The sequence below is a fragment of the Oncorhynchus mykiss genome, chromosome 15, assembly GCF_013265735.2.
Source record: "Oncorhynchus mykiss isolate Arlee chromosome 15, USDA_OmykA_1.1, whole genome shotgun sequence".
NCBI classification, from domain to species: domain Eukaryota; kingdom Metazoa; phylum Chordata; class Actinopteri; order Salmoniformes; family Salmonidae; genus Oncorhynchus; species Oncorhynchus mykiss.
Genome location: NC_048579.1, coordinates 26941066 through 26958147, shown reverse-complemented (window position 1 = coordinate 26958147; position 17082 = coordinate 26941066). Strand labels below are relative to the sequence as shown.

At 41.0% G+C, this 17082-nt stretch overlaps 1 protein-coding gene across 2 annotated transcripts; it reads left to right on the top strand.

The window, feature by feature from the left end:
* Positions 1 to 5776: 5776 nt before the first annotated feature.
* On the top strand, positions 5777 to 15426 carry LOC110489898 (zinc finger protein OZF). 2 transcript variants are annotated; one of them, XM_021562868.2, is made up of 2 exons: positions 5777 to 6048; positions 13890 to 15426. In XM_021562868.2, the coding sequence occupies exons 1-2, from the start codon at positions 5853 to 5855 to the stop codon at positions 15020 to 15022; spliced, it is 1329 nt and encodes a 442-aa protein (XP_021418543.2). In that variant the 5' UTR covers positions 5777 to 5852; the 3' UTR covers positions 15023 to 15426. The 2 variants fall into 2 exon arrangements, with proteins under 2 accessions (XP_021418543.2, XP_021418542.1); XM_021562867.2 differs by lacking the exon at positions 13890 to 15426 and adding an exon at positions 10287 to 12843.
* The last annotated feature ends 1656 nt before the right edge of the window (positions 15427 to 17082 follow it).

The window sequence follows — 17082 nt, the reverse complement described above, 5'->3', positions numbered from 1 at the left end:
AATCATTTTGACCACTACCTTTGAGAAAAAAATATGTACTTGTTAAACAAAATCTCTTTATTTGATTTAATTCTATTAGTATTCCAAATGTTTGAGCGTACAATATAGCTCACTATTTGAATTATTAATTTTATACAGTTATATTTGCTCATCTTTATCATGGGTGTCAATCATTTCGTACCCCACTGTACCTGCCCTTACAGGTTTGTGTTTTAAACAGTGTGGCCTCTGTGGCTTGACTGATATGTTGAGGTTTCCTAACTGGGAAATGGCAAGTAGGCTGGGATTTCATGTTTGATGCTGTGCTACATGTACAGTGGGAAGAAAAAGTATGTGAACCCTTTAGAATTACTGGGATTTCTGCATAAATTGGTCATAAAATTCATAAAAATTGGTCATAAAAAAGTCACAATAGACAAACACATTCTGCTTAAACTAATAACAACACACAAGCAATTATAATTTGTAATGTCTTTACTGAACACATGTGTAAACATTCACAGTGCAGGTTGGAAAAAGTATGTGAACCCTTGGATTTAATAACAGGTTGACTTTCCTTTGGCAGCAATAACCTCAACCATATGTTTTCTGTAGTTGCGGATCAGTCCTGCACAACGGTCAGGAGGATTTTGGACCATTCCTCTTTACAAAACTGTTTCAGTTCATCAATATTCTTGGGATGTCTGGTGTGAACCGGTCTCTTGAGGTCATGCCACAGTATCTCATCACCCAAACCATGATACTATCTCCACCATAGTTTACAGTTGTGATGAGGTTTTGATGTTGGTGCGCTGTGGCTTTTCTTCTCCACACATAGTGTTGTGTGTTCCTTCCAAACAACTCAACTGTAGTTTAATCTGTCCACATAATATTTTGCCAATATTTTGACTTTAGACATGCAGCAATGGTTTTTTTGGAGAGCAGTGGCTTCCTCCGTGGTGTCCTCCCATGAAAGCCGTTATTGTTTAGTGTTTTATGTATTGTAGACTCATCAACAGAGATGTTAGCATCTCCCAGAGATTTCTGTAATTATTTATCTGACACTCTAGGATTCTTCTTAAGGGTTAGTGTCAGTCTCTCCCCTGGACTATATTGCTGTGTTGATTGTGAATGTGTGGTGGTTTTGCTCCTTTCCCCTGCCTGTTGTCACTGGGTGCCCTCTTCAACAGGGCAACCTCGGCAACACAGCCGAGCCGCCGCCAGCCGTGTCTGAACTGACACATGGAGTAGATGATGGGGTTCAATGTGAAAGTTAATCACCCAGAACAACATGGTGAGCGAGACAAAAAGGTGATCTAGGAAAGCTAGGCTAGGATGACGAAGGTGATGATGAAGATGGGGGCTCCACGTGATGATGAAGGAGAGCATGAGGATGAAGAGCCAAATCAGACTACAGATATGCACCTCTTTTTGTGGGACTAGAATAGCAACACGTTGGGCCAGGAATCAATCCGATCACGCTTTGTCCACAATGCACATTTTAAAAGGCAATGTTCTCGTGTTTGTGGAGACCATATTCATGGTAAAAGCTGCGTATGTCAGCTCAATGGGGAATTACCTTTAAATATCTCATTGTCCAAATTTGCGATCCGATTGAATCCCAGCCTAAATTGGTGGTGGATGATGTGAATTTCCTCATTAATCATGCATACAGTTTTAAGATTTTAGACCTAGTGAAACGTGTCAAGACAATTAATTTTCATTGTTATGGAATAGGTTATGAAGAGAGTCTCAGTCTTAAATCATTTACCACACGCAGTCTGGGCCTGTATTTAGTTGTCATGCTAGTGAGGGCCGAGAATCCACTCTCACATAGGTACGTGGATGCAAAGGGCATCAGTGTCTTTAACAGTGCGATTTGCCAAGGCAGGATACTCAGAGCGCAGCCCAAACCAGAAATCTGGCTTCTAATTAAATGACATTTTCAGAACCGCTTGTTGCAATTTCAATGAGGATCTCTTGTTCAGATATCAGTAAGTGGACTGGAGACAGGGCATGAAAGGGATAACAAATCCAGTTGTTTGTCTCGTCCATTTCTGGAAAGTACTTGCGTAATTGCGCTTGAGTTCATTTGCACACAAAACATCATACAATGATGGAAAGACCTGTGTATCGTCCTTGTTAATGCAGACAGAGAAGAGCTCCAACATCTTAATCATAGCCTCAATTTTGTCCCGCACATTGAATATAGTTGCAGAGAGTCCCTGTAATCCTAGATTCAGATCATTCAGGTGAGAAAAAACATAAACCAGATAGGCCAGTCATGTGAGAAACTCGTCATCAGACAAGAGGTCAGACAAGTGAAAATTATGGTCAGTAAAGTAAAAAAACAATAAAAAAAAAAAATTACAAAAAATATAACCAGTGCCCTTTTTAAAAATCCCTTTTTCTCCCCAATTCTGTGGTATCCAATTGTCAGTTACAGTCTTGTCCCATCGCTGTAACTCCCGTACAGACTGGGAAGCGAAGATTGAGAGCCATGCGTCCTCCGAAACAACCCAACCAAGCCGCCCTGCTTCTTGACACAATGCACGCTTAACCCGGAAGTCAGCCGCACCAATGTGTCGGAGGAAACACCGTACACCCGACAACCGTGTCAGCGTGCACTGCGCCCGGCCCGCCACAGGAGTGGCCTAACCCGGACAACTCTGGGCCAATTGTGCGCCGTCCCATGGGTCTCAGAGCCTGGACTCGAACCCAGAATCTCTAGTGTCACAGCTAGCACTGCGATGCAGTGTTGTAAAAGCGTTACATGGTCGCTGCCCATATTATTGCATAATGCAGAAAATACCTGAGAGTTTAGGGGCCTTGCTTTAACAAAGTTAGCCATTTTCACTGTAGTGTCCAAAATGTATTTCAAGCTGTCAGGCATTCCCTTGGCAGTAAGAGCATCTTGGTAGATTCTGCAGTGTACCCAAGTGGCGTCGGAAGCAACTGCTTGCTCACACGTTACCACTCCAACATGTCTCCCTGTCATGGCTTTTGCGCCATCAGTACAGATACCAACACAACTTGGCTACCAAAGTCCATTTGATGTCACAAAGCTGTCCAGTACTTTAAAAAATATCCTCTCATGTTGTCCTGGTTTCCAGAAGAGGATATCTTCCTTAATTGACCACCCATTAAAGTAATGGACATATGCCAGTAGCTGTGCCAGGCCTGCCACGTCTGTTGACTCATCCAGCTGTAACACATAGAATTCACTGGCTTGTATGCGACTCAGTAATTGTTTCAGAACATCTCCTGCCATGTCACTGACGCGTCGTGAAACAGTGTTGTTTGATGAAGGCATTGTCTATAGTTGTTTTGGCCTTTTCCCCCAGCATTGTCCCAGCCATATCTGCGGCAGCAGGAAGAATAAAATCCTCCACAATAGTATGGGGCTTGCCTGTCCTTGCCACTCGGTAGCTCACCATATAAGACTCTTATAGACCCTTCTTATTGATGGTATCTGTTGCCTGTTGCTTTTATACATGTCTTACTACTCAAAACTTTTCTTAATTCTCGCTCAAAAAACTACTGTGGCTTATTTTTCAAATTGTCATGTTTCTTTCTAAATGTCTGCGCAAGAGTGAAGGTTTCCCGCGAGAAACGGTTATCTGATTAGATGTTAATGATTTGACTAGGCTACCTGTGTTTGACATTGTGTTGTTATTTCGCCAAACACTATATGGTTTAATTTGAACCTCACCCAAATGTATAGCCCCGTAGGGAAATATAAATGTACCGTTTGAAAATGTGAAATGTTTTATTTTATTTTTTAAATGTGAATCACATTTTAATTTGGCGTACCCACAACGGCATTGCGTGTGTACCGCAGTTTGATAATACCTGTTCTACACCAACAAAATAAACATCAAACTCGACATCCCAATTATGATCTGGCTAAAAAGTTCTTAAATCTGTTATAGAACCCATTGCCCTCTATGGTTGTGAGGTATGGGGTCCACTTACCAACCAAGAATTCACAAAATGGGACAAAAAATATATATTTTACAACCACCTAAAAAAAGGAAGCAATGCCTACACATTCCACCACAAAGCCCTCACCAACAGAGAGATTAACCTAGAGAAGAGTCCCCTCAGCTGGTTCTGGGGCTCTGTTCACAAACACAAACAGACCCCACAGAGCAACACAATTAGACCCAACCAAATTATGAGAAAGCGAAAAGATAACTATTTGACACACTGGAAGGAAGCAACCAAATACCTGAGCAAATTGGAATGCAATCTGGCCCTAAACAGAGAGTACACAGTGGCAGAATACCTGACCACGTGACTGTCACAAAATTAAGAAAATACAGACTGTGAGCATAGCCTTGCTATTGAGAGGCCGCCATAGCCTGTCTTCTGAGAGCCAGGTCTGCCTATGTGCACACTGCCCACAAAATGAGGTGGAAACTGAGCTGCACTTCCTAACCTCCTGCCAAATGTATTAGAGATACATATTTCCCACAGATCACACAGACCTACAAAGAATTGGAAAACAAATCAAACATTGATTAACACTCATATCTGCCTTGGTAAGCCTACACGAAAAACAGCCCTTATTTGAAGTGTTTCTAAAATCCCCCATGGGAAAATGAATGGTGTAAAATGAATGGAACCATTTCCCTGTTTGACCTCTAGTTTTATGGGTATTATGACTCATACAGTGGTAATCTATTGCCAGATAAGAGGTGAGAGGAACCATAGAACATAAAATGCAGGACAACAGGGAGGTGAAATTCAGTCAGGTTGCATAGACAGATCAGGTTTTAAACCGGTTAATTTTCCTCCACGTCTCTGGCCTGTTTAAACAGTATACATATTTAATCTAGAGCTATGCTCATCTTGATTTGAAAAAGAGATCCCCAAAAGGTTGCAGGGGATGAATTAACTGGTAATGAACTTTGGTTGCATCTTCTGTTTTTAATTCCCTATATGGTAAATGTTGTATAATGGTAACAAAAGGGAGAAAGTTGTGTTGAGCAGGATGAGAATAGGTTGTACAGGAAAGCCAGATGTCACAGGAAGGCCAAAAAGATCATCAAGGACAACAACCACCCGAGCCACTGCCTGTTCACCCCGCTAACATCCAGAAGGCAAGGTCAGTACAGGTGCATCAAAGCTGGGGCCGAGAAACTGAAAAATAGCTTATATCTCAAGGCCATCAGACTGTTAAACAGCCATCACTAGCACAGTGAGGCTGCTGCCTACATAAAGACTTGAAATGGATCACTAGTCACTTTAATAATGTAATTTTAATAATGTTTACATATCTTGCATTCCTCATCTCATATGTGTATACTGTATTTTATACCATCTATTGCATCTTGCCTATGCCGCTCAGTCATTGCTCATCCATATATTTATGCATTCTTATTCCTTTACTTAGATTTGTATATATTAGGTAGTCGTTGTGGAATTGTTAGATATTGCTGCACTGTTGGAACTAGAAGCACAAGCATTTCGCTACACTTGCAATAACATCTGCTAACCATGTGTACGTGACCAATAAAATTGGTTTTGATTTGATTTAACTTCTTTAAAATGTATATGAAAACATGATACTGGAATGTGTATGATAGAGGAAACTGTTGAGCATTGTTTACGCTATGATTTAGATCGGGGCTTTATTTTATTAGAAATACAGGAGTTAATGGGTAACATACAGTAAGTGGGGTAGGTAGGCTGGGACCGGCCTCACACTCCAGTACAGTAAGTGGCAGTGTATGCACCTTTCAGTTGGTTGCGATCCGCAATACAAATTTAAAAAAGAAGTAGCACCTAATTTCCTGTTCCTTAAACACGGATCCGTAGTGACAGCAAAATAACAATACATTATCTCAACTATCCCTTTCCTCCCTAAAATGTCTAAACTGCAGCAGATCAATGCATTTCTCAACGAAAAATTAACAGCAGTTCCTTTGGAGATATCCGTGTTAGTAAAAAAAACTATCGCAGAGCACCAGGAAGAAATCTCCCGTTTGAAACGGGCGAATGCACGTCTACGAAGACTGCTGGATTTGGTTTTCAAACCAGAGATAAAGTTGCATAGATTAGCAGGTTTGTGACTACGTCTCTCTATTTGACATTCATTTGATATTGTAGCCTAATTATAGTCATTTCAATTTAAGGGGCTTTGAGTAATACATAATTTCGCCTAGTCATACACATTTGCGGCCAAATTACAATTCCGTCCGGCAGACGGCGCTATTATTCCTATTACGTAGATTAGCCTGCTACATACATTCCAATTGGATGCAGATGACAGACTCGTGTCCCTCCGCGCCGGCTCGTACATAAAACATCCCCCATTTAAGCTGCAAGGTGTCGATTTCCTGCTTAAATAGCAACAAATGATTGGAACCCCAGGAGCTAGTACTTGGTTGCATAGCTTTTGGCCAAAATAACGAGAAGCATTCAGTTTTTAGATTATGCACGTTACAGCCTTCTGGTCTGCGAACATCAAAACGCATGTGTCTCAGATGGAACGTGTGAGCGCCAGCTGCAGATGTTTGTTGGTCGCGTGAGTCCGTGGCTCTGTTCAAGGGTGTCAAGTGTGCCAAAGACTGGATATACTGATAAGATATGTCTCTCCGCCCAAACAATGGAAGTCGTTTGAATATTCGAGGAGGGTTGTTAACGTCAACCGCCTATATTCAATCAAGAGAAACGCTATGCTACTAAGCTCGTGCTATCAATACGCATAACCATCTGCTGGATGGAAAGAGATTTTCTATAGAGTTGGGCCTCTCGCCTCGTCTCTGGTCCAGGGCGTTACGTTAACCATTGTTACTTGTGAAGCTAGCTCGAGCAAAGATTTGTATAACTAAACCAAGAGACCACAGCCTGTCGTTTCCAATGGGAACAAATGAGACATAGTGGGCAGAATAAGCGAGGGAGGGGGCAGAGCTAAGCACCAACTAGCAAGATCCTATTGGCGCGTTCTAGCTCCATCTGGATATTTCCGTTAGGAAACACCGACTCTGAAGTGCGCCTGTCAAATAACTAAATTCGTCTTTGCTCTTCTTCCAAACAAAATATTTTTAAAGACTTTGCAAAGGATAAAGTCTGCAAACTTTAGTCGACTCTGTTCAGATTTTAGTTTTAGAAACAGAAAACTATTGAGATCAAATGTTTCATCGATGAGAAAATTTGCAGAATCTAGGCCAAAATCCATTTCGTTCCATCTTCTCCCACTGCCCGCAAGTGGGCTTCCTCACCATATTTGGTGGTGAGTGGAACCGCCAAGCATATGCTTCACATTTATACATTAGGTGAAATGATGTGTCTCATTGTTATATCTGTGGCTAGAGTACACACAGAATGATAGAGGCCAAAAGGCCATATTTAGCATGGGCAGCGCGATTGAGGGCTTCCACCATTTTAATGCAGTCAACTGGGTGGGACTTTCAACTTCACTGGCTGATCCCTCCTGGTGACCCTGTTGGAGTCATGTCTAACCAGGTCATCAGGATGGATCAGCCAATCATGAAGAAAATGTACTACTTCAATAGCGCTGCCCATGCTGTCGGACATTATAAATGGTACATACTGTAAAACGTAGATTAAACGCCTGTCCCTTTTAATATGGCACACATTTCAACAAATAAACAGCTGTTTCAAATATACACCTAGTCTAAATGAATTGTTTACGAGGTTACCATGAATTGTTTTGAGGTTTAAATGTTCGATTTGTTACATTGAGTAATTAAGAAATGACTGGAAAAATGGCTATCGTTCCGTTTTTATTACCAATAAGAAACTGCTAGCCCTTGGCTGCTAACAGCAGATAACTGCTAGACAACTGGCAAGCACAAAAACAGTCAGCAACTTCTGGAGTGCGTCTGATCACCTTCTAGTGGTGAAACTAAAAACGGCCAAAAATGCACATTCAAAGGAGAATAATTATTCTGTCAAGGAATGTGTTTGTTTTGAAATAGAGGCATACTAAGACAAAACAAACGTAACACTATGTAAAGGATAACACATCAGTGCAGCAAATTAAGAAATTGATTAAAATGCTGGAAGTTACCTTTGCCTCTCCCGAGTCCATAGGGGAGTTGCAGTGATGGGACAAGACTAACTACCAATTGGATTTCATGAAATTGGAGAGAAAAAGGGGTAAATGTACAACAAAAAGTGAATGCTGGAATTTAAAAAATTAACTTTGCAAATGAGCAAACGCTGTGTGCATTAAGGAAACAGACACCTGGCTCAAATAGAAGCCGGTCTCTAATAAGCACAGGTTGTTCAGTGATTTAAGCAAATAAAGGGCTATTAATTTACATTTGACGGTATACGAAGATGAGTCCTCTGTCTCTATGGTAAGTACACACTAGCTAGCTAGAGTATACGCTAGCTAGCTGGTACACACTAGCTGTAGTACACACTAGCTAGCTGGTATACACTAGCTGTAGTACACACTAGCTGTAGTACACACCCTTGCTGTTGGTGGCGTTAACACAGAGTTTCTAATCCCAGAGGCGCAACATCTCGAGACTTCTGGGAACACTTGCGAAGCAGACTAGGCTGGCGTTTAGGTTTGGAGAAGTCAATGAGCGAAGTAAAAAAAATACTTGTTTAGTTGGTTCTCTCAATCTAAAGGCACAACATTAATTTGAGACAATGTCATAAGAAGTTGAATATGTTATTATTACAACCTTGTGAAAGTGGCAAACTGACAACTTTATATCCAAGGAGTGCCTTTCATTTGATGGCCAGCACATGCGAGATGATCGTTAGACTCGATTACGTGTTTCTGTGCATGAGTTTAGCTAGCCAACGTCGCCATGACATTGCCTACAAGCGTAATCGGGGATTTCTATTGTAGAAGCAGTTTCTGCCTATGTTCATACTGTACTGTCTTTGGCGGTAACACGCCATCCTCTCTGGCAGCATTCAACCTGTCTGAGCTCGTATGCCTCAGAGGGTCTGTGTCCTGAGAAGTTATCTGCTGTAGCCAGACTCTATTGAAGACAACTTGCAGACAAATGCTTCTCAAAACCATCAATGAGCTTGCTGCACCTTTCTAATAGCAATCTGTCCCAGTCTTCAAAAGCAAACTGCTCTAATTCTTTCATGTTTGAGGGGTGCCCTCCAACTGCTTTTGTGAAAATTAGGGGAATTATCTAAGAAAAGTGCAACGGTGCCAATATACACAGTGTACAAAACATTAGGAACACCTGCTCTTTCCATGACAGACTGACCAGGTGAAAGCTATGATCCCCTATTGATGTCACTTAAATCCACTTCAATCAGTGTAGATGAAGGGGAGTAGACACGCTAAAAAAATCATTTTTAAGCCTTGACAATTGAGACATGGATTGTGCCATTTAGAGGGTGAATGGGCAAGACAAAAGATTGAAGTGCCTTTGAACGGGTATGGTAGTAGGTGCCAGGTGCACTGGTTTGAGTGTATCAAGAACTGCAACGATGCTGGGGTTTTTACGCTCAACAGTTTCCCGTGTATATCAAGAATGGTCCACCACCCAAAGCCAACTTGACAACTGTGGGAAGCATTGGAGTCAACATCGGCCAGCATCCCTGTCCATGCTCCGATGAATTGAGGCTGTCTTGAGGGCAAATAGGGGTGCTACTCAATATTAGAGGTGCTCTAAGTTGACCTGGTCAAAAAGTGATCAAAATCAAAGTGATTGTCAATCGTTTTCTATATTTTAGGCCATTTTGTCTTAAATTTTAATGAGTATTTTACTGTTGCAGCACACATTTTGATTGCATACTGTATACTGTGTGCAGAGTTACAGTTTCAGGATATACCATTGTACATGCATTCAAGTTAATTCACGCTGAAATGACTATTATGCATGTTTAACCAGCCTGTTCTCAGAGCATTTCATATGATTATTTACGTTAATCAGAGACACTTCAATTAGTATGATATCTTACGTTTTTTTATGGTATGTTTTAATTTGTATGATATGTTACAAATTTGCAAAACGCATGACATGTTACGAATTCAATTTTTTTGTTGTGGCTAATGTTGGCTATGTGACTAAGCTAATGTTAACTAGGCTAGGTGTTAAGGGTTGGAGTTAGCTAACCCTAACAGTTTAACCTAACATGCTAAGTAGCTAAAAAGTAGTAAGTCGTTGAAAAGTTGGTAATTAGCTAAAATTGTCTGTGATTCGAAACTTTGGGTTGCTAGACGATTCCTTTATTGTTTTGTTTTTTTTGCCTTAAGTAGCCTTTTGTCTTATGTAACCATACCAAACCTCCCGGATTTAGGTTTACTATGTTACGTCTTTTCATCATATTTCATCCTTTCTCCTTACCCCCAGACCTCCAGCTGCTCACTCTCACTGAAGAGGAGGTTAACCCTGAGCAGCAGCACTGTGAGCAGGAATGGAGCGCCAATCTGGGACTGCAGGAGTCTGATGCTGAAGAGTCTATGTGGAACTCTATCAATATAACTGTAGAGAACCGGACAAAATCTGATGGCGAGAGCTACAGCGAGTCCGAATCAACCAGTGACTATGAGCCCCCCTCTGACAGTGACAACAGTGAAAGTGATCATGTAAATATGGACAATAGAATACGATTGTCAGGGTTAAAGCCTCTTAAATCAAAGCGAGGAAGAGGACGGCCAAGGAAAGAAACTGGGGCGTTGCCTGATTTAAAATGTGATGTGTGCATAAAAAAATTTGCGACAGCAAGTGGTCTGAGAAGGCATCTGCAAAATTGGCACAGTGAAGAGAGACCAATAGGACTGCCAAGGAAAGAAACCAGTGAGTTGTCGGATCTGAAATGTAACGTTTGCGGAAAATGCTTGGCGACGGCACGTAGTCTGAAAAGGCATCTGCAACTCAGGCACAGCGAAGAGAGACCATACATGTGCGACACATGTGGACAATGTTTCGCCTTGAACCGCTACCTGATCCGGCACATGAAGATTCATGCTGATGAGAGACAACATTGCTGCACCAAATGTGGCAAACGTTTCTTTCACAAAGAAAGTCTGAAAAATCATATGGTTAATATTCACGCAGGGCTGGTTTTTAAATGTGATTTGTGTGGAAAATGCTTGTCAACAAAAGGTCGTCTGAAACTGCATCGGCAAAATCACACTGGGGAGAAATCCCATCCTTGCAAAGAATGTGACAAAGCCTTCGACTGCGAGTCTGGCTTGATAAAGCATATGAGGACTCACACTGGGGAGAAACCATTTCAGTGTAAAGAATGTGGCAAATGCTTCGGCGAGAAGGGAAGCCTGACAAAGCACATGATGACTCACACACAGGAGAAACCACATCGCTGCAACGAATGTGGCAGATGCTTCAATCTAAAGGGAAACCTGACCGTGCATATGAGGACACATACGGGGGAGGGAGTTCAATGCCATTTGTGTGGAACTTATTTGAAGTTAGCATCAAGTCTGAAGAGACATCTACGAACTCACAGAATAAATATTCACAAAGACTAAGAACACGTATCAATGCACTTTGTGTTAAATTGAAGGTAGAGGAAGTATCAAGAGGACAGCTCTCTGATCACTGCTCTTGGTTAAGGGCACAGTCTGCCATTTGGAAATCTGTTCAATGGTCATTTTAAGAGACGTTGCACGTTCAAGTTTGTCAGATGTCACGGAGCTAGGTCAGTCCGTGCCTGCGTTCTGACTTGTCATATTGAAACGGTTTAGGCCTATTGGCTTATGAAATGAATGTATTAAATGTTGTGAGGAGAAACGCATGTTAGTTTGTTGTCAGATGCCAACATTCAATTGGTTTTGGGCACGCCAAATATTTGCTTGAAGCTCTGCTAATTTACTTTGTCTAGTCATGCTTTTGCTTATTCGTTTTACCATTCAAATGCACATGTTTTGGTTATGTTAAAGGTAGAAATTGTTTGCAAACTTAACCTGGTAAGGGTAATTTGAAAGGAGAATCGTTTGTTCCGCTCTGTCATGCTCCCAGCCTGGTCTCATAGACTAGACGTATTATAGTAAACGTAACTCCTAACCCAGCAAGCCAGCTAGCTAACATTAGCTGCCTAGCTAAAGTTAGCCACACAAAATTTTAATTTGTAACGCAGATTTTTGCAAATTCATAACATATTGTACATTTAGCAAATTCTCATATTACACTAAATGTATGATGGACATCCACAAATCAATACATACCATGCGATACGTAACATACTAAATGGAGTGTTGCGGATTTACATACAGAATATTACAAAATGCTCAGAGACCAGGCTGATGATCTGCTGCATCTGGAGGTGTGTCCAACAGAGAAGTGCAACTTACCCTGTGTTACTGGGTTCTGTAATGTGGTTGAATCCCAGGGGGCTTTATGCAAACACGGTTATTGAAGTGTGTGTGTATTTATGAATTGTCAATGTGATTACCTTCTTATGGTTATTGATCATTTCATTAATGTATTTTGACCATTAATTGTGATCGATCAAAAGTGGTACATTCCAAGGTGAGGCTTGAGGGACTTGTACTTAAACCTTGCCATTTCATTGTTGGCCAGACAGAGACAGGGCTAAGGTTCCATGCTGGCCGTAGGGGACGCACTTTTCATGACACTTTGATACAAAGTGATTTTCGTAGCGGGTTAGGAGAGCATTTTCTCTAACCCTAACTCTTTCCCTAACCTTAACCTCAATCTCCTAACCTGCTGCGGAAAAGTCACGTCAGTGTCGTAAAAAGTTTTTCCCGCTTGCATAAACCAGGCATGATGGAGGCCTGGTTTATTTTGAGCTCTCCACTTATTTGATTTGCCCCCAGTTTGTTTCCTCGGCTTGTTATTTTCCATTGTACATATGTAAAGAGTGTACAGTTTGCCAACTACTCTACTTCACTGTAAATAAACATCCGCCCCTGGACATTGCACTGCTACTTCTTGTCTGCTTCCTCCCTGAAACCTCCACCTTCAGGGGAGCCTCCGTTACATCAGACATTATCAGAACTCTAACCAGATGAACCAATTTTTGTAGATCTAGCTATATGCCTTCACTCCAAATGAATGGAAAATATAACAATCAAATCAAACCAGGAAATTATGGTGGCGATATGTTCCATTCATTTGGGATTGAGGTATATAGTTGGATCTAACACAGCAGATTGCCTGAGATGTTGACATATCTCAACATTAGTCAACTTTTCAGTTCAGTGAAATGTCACTTTAATTTCTAATAAATAGAACGTGTTATGATTGAGTGACTCAGGACAGCTAGGCTACTGGCATTAGTCTGTTCACAAAGCTCTAATGGTGTGTGATGTGGTAACAATGTTGCTATTTAAGGATTATCAGGTTGAAAACATGTTTTCCTTAGTCTTACACAGTTACTTTATTGGAATAACATTCATTTGTATCCATTGTAGTTTTTGAATCACTGCAGAGTTGCTTCCCGTTTCAGTCACCTCTTTGGTCACGTTAGTGTGGGTAAAATAAAATAAAAACGAAATATTGACAAATAGTGCATCCCACAATGCAGGCGATGTTCAGTAAAATATCAATATCATATGTTCTTACCACCGACGGTCCTTACCTGTGAGTGTTCTGCTCAAACAACTCGAGGGTGACATGTAAATCCAGCACGCAAACAAAACTTGTGGGAGTTGTAGTTCACATGATATTTTTTTTTTTTTACTTTCTGAGATGTCTTACTGCTTGAGCATCACATATTTTTATAACAGGCATCGACTATAAATGCATCCACATTTTATTTTTTAGATATAGGCCTATCTAAAAATGACCCTGTTTTTCATTAATTTGATTATACAATTTTGAATCGCATTGAAAACAATACGGGACTAGATACCCTCAATGAAAGGGGAAAAGACAGTCATTGTCCCACCGTTTTCGGTACTAGCCCTATTTGTCTCTTTTCAGCATTTTAAGTTTTCATCAAATTTCTTCCTTTCTCCTTACCCTCAGACCTCCAGCTGCTCACTCTCACTGAAGAGGTTAACCCTGAGCAGCAGCACTGTGAGCAGGAATGGAAGGCCAATCTGGGGCTGCAGGAGTCTGATGCTGAAGAGTCTATGTGGAACTCTATCAACATCATAACCGTAGAGAACCGGACAGAATCTGATGGCGAGAGCTACAGCGAGTCCGAATCAACCAGTGACTATGAGCCCCCCTCTGACAGTGACAACAGTGAAAGTGATCAGGTAAATGTGGAGAATAGAATACGATTGTCAGGGTTACACCCTCTTAAATCAAAGCGAGGAAGAGGACAGCCAAGGAAAGAAACTGGGGCGTTGCCTGATCTGAAATGTGATGTGTGCGGAAAATGCTTGGCGACAGCACGTAGTCTGAAAAGGCATCACCAAAATCGGCATCTTGAGGAGAGACCAAGAGGACGGCCAAGGAAAGAAACCAGTGAGTTGCATGATCTGAAATGTGACGTTTGCGGAAAATGCTTTGTGACAAGAGGTGGTCTACGAATGCATGAGAAAAATAGGCACAGTGAAGAGCGACCATACATGTGCGACATATGTGGCCAAGGTTTTGTCCTGAACTGCTACCTGATCCGACACATGAAGACTCACACTGAGGAGGGACAACATTGCTGTACCGTATGTGGCAAATGTTTCAATCACAAGAATAACCTGAAAAATCATATGGGTACTCATACAGGGCCGACTTTTAAATGTGATTTGTGCGGAAAATGCTTGACAACAAAAGGAAGTCTGAAACAGCATCAGCAAAATCACACTGGGGAGAAATTGTATCCGTGCAAAGAATGTGACAAATCCTTCAGCATTAAGGGAAGCCTGATATTGCATATGAGGACTCATACAGGGGAGAAACCATTTCGATGCAAAGAATGTGGCAAGTGCTTCAGCGACAAGGGAACCCTTACAAAGCATATGATGACTCACACAGAGGAGAAACCACATAGCTGCAACAAATGTGGCAAATGCTTCAGTCTAAAGGGAAACCTGACAGTGCATATGAAGGTTCATACAGGGGAGGGCGTTCAATGTCATTTGTGTGGAACTCACTTGAAGTTAGCATCAAGTCTGAAGAGACATCTGCGAACTCACAAAATAAATGCACAATGACTAAGAACACATAACAATGCCCTTTGTGTAAAATGTGTTGCATGGAAGAGACTATTATAAGAGCACATCTCACTGGGCACATACATCTGGTCAACTCTAGTTTTGATTTCAATTAGGTTGAGTTGTCAACTAACATGTAGGGCCTCCGTAAACGTGAAATCAACAAAACATTTCACAATTGGATTTACCGGGTCACTACTGGGACAAGCCAATTTGCTTACTCTAAGTACTTTAAACAATGCATAAACCTAAAGTTTTGCAGTATAAATGACTATCATTGATAAACATTTAAATATAAGCAAAAACATGTACAGTTGAAGTCGGAAGTTTACATACACTTAGGTTGGAGTCATTAAAACTCGTTTTTCAACCACTCCACAAATTTCTTGTTAACAAACTATAGTTTTGCCAAGTCGGTTAGGACATTTACTTTATGTATGACACAAGTCATTTTTCCAACAATTGTATACAGACAGATTATTTCGCTTAATTCACTGTACCACAATTCCAGTGGGTCAGAAGTTTACAAACACTAAGTTGACTGTGCCTTTAAACAGCTTGGAAAATTCCAGAAAATGGCTTTAGAAGCTTCTGATAGGCTAATTGACATCATTTGAGTCAATTTGAGGTTTACCTGTGGATGTATTTCAAGGCCTACCTTCAAACTCAATGCCTCTTTGCTTGACATCATGGGAAAATAAAAATAAATCAGCCAAGACCTCAGGAAAGAATTGTAGACCTCCACAAGTTTGGTTCATCCTTGGGAGCAATTCCCAAACGCCTGAAGGTACCACGTTCATCTGTACAAACAATAGTACGAAAGTATAAACACCATGGGACCACACAGCCGTCATACTGCTCAGGAAGGAGACGCGTTTTGTCTCCTAGAGATGAACGTACTTTGCTGTTGTTCTGTTGCACTTTTCGCACCAAAGGACCTTGTTAAGATGTTGGAGGAAACGGGTACAAAAGTATCTATATCCACAGTAAAATGAGTCCAATATCGACATAACCTGAACGGCCGCTCAGCATGGAAGAAGCCACTGCTCCAAAACCGCCATAAAAAAGCCAGACTACGATTTGCAACTGCATGTGGGGCAAAGACTGTACTTTTTGGAGAAATGTCCTCTGGTCTGATGAAACAAAAATAGAACTGTTTGGCCATAATGACCATAATTATGTTTGGAGGAAAAAGGCAGAAGAACACCATCCCAACTGTGAAGCACGGGGGTGGCAGCATCATGTTGTGGGGGTGCTTTGCTGCAGGAGGGACTGGTGCACTGTGATGAATGAATGCATCCACTGTGGCTGTTTTTTAAACTGATGGTAGTAAAAAGTGGTTCCACAAGGAAAATATGTTTAATTTGGCATCATGAGGACGGAAAATTATGTGGATAAATTGAAGCAACATCTCAAGACACCAGTCAGTAAGTTAAAGCTTGGTCACAAATGGGTCTTCCAAATGGACAATGACCCTTAGCATACTTCCAAAGTTGTGGCAAAATGGCTTAAGGACAACAAAGTCAAGGTATTGGAGTGGCCATCACAAAGCCCTGACCTCAATCCTATAGAAAATGTGTGGGCAGAACTGAAAAAGCGTGTGCGAGCAAGAGGCCTACAAACCTGTCTCAGTTACACCAGCTGTCGGGAGGAATGGGACAAAATTCACCCAACTTATTGTGGGAAGCTTGTGGAAGGCTAACCGAAATGTTTGACCCAAGTTAAACAATTTAAAGGTAATGCTACCAAATACTAATTGAGTGTATGTTAACTTCTGACCCACTGGGAATGTGATGAAAGAAATAAAGCTGAATTAAATAATTCTCTCTACTATTATTCTGACCTTTTCATATTTTTAAAATAAATTGGTGATCCTAACTGACCAAAGGTCTGAATAATTATGTAAATGTGATATTTCAGTTTTTTTATTTATAAAATCCTGTTTTTGCTTTGTCATTATGGGGTATTGGGTGTAGATTGATGAGGAAAAAAACACATTTAGTCAATTTTAGAATAAGGCTGCAACATAACACATCAAATCAAATCAAATTTTATTTGTC

What these genes read in the sequence shown, in the direction of transcription:
- LOC110489898 (XM_021562867.2), top strand. Translation starts at nt 5,853, where the DNA reads ATGTCTAAACTGCAGCAGATCAATGCATTTCTCAACGAAAAATTAACA. An exon ending in AAAGTTGCATAGATTAGCAG is followed by an intron (nt 6,049 to 10,286) that starts GTTTGTGACTAC and finishes CCTTACCCCCAG; the next exon opens with ACCTCCAGCTGCTCACTCTC.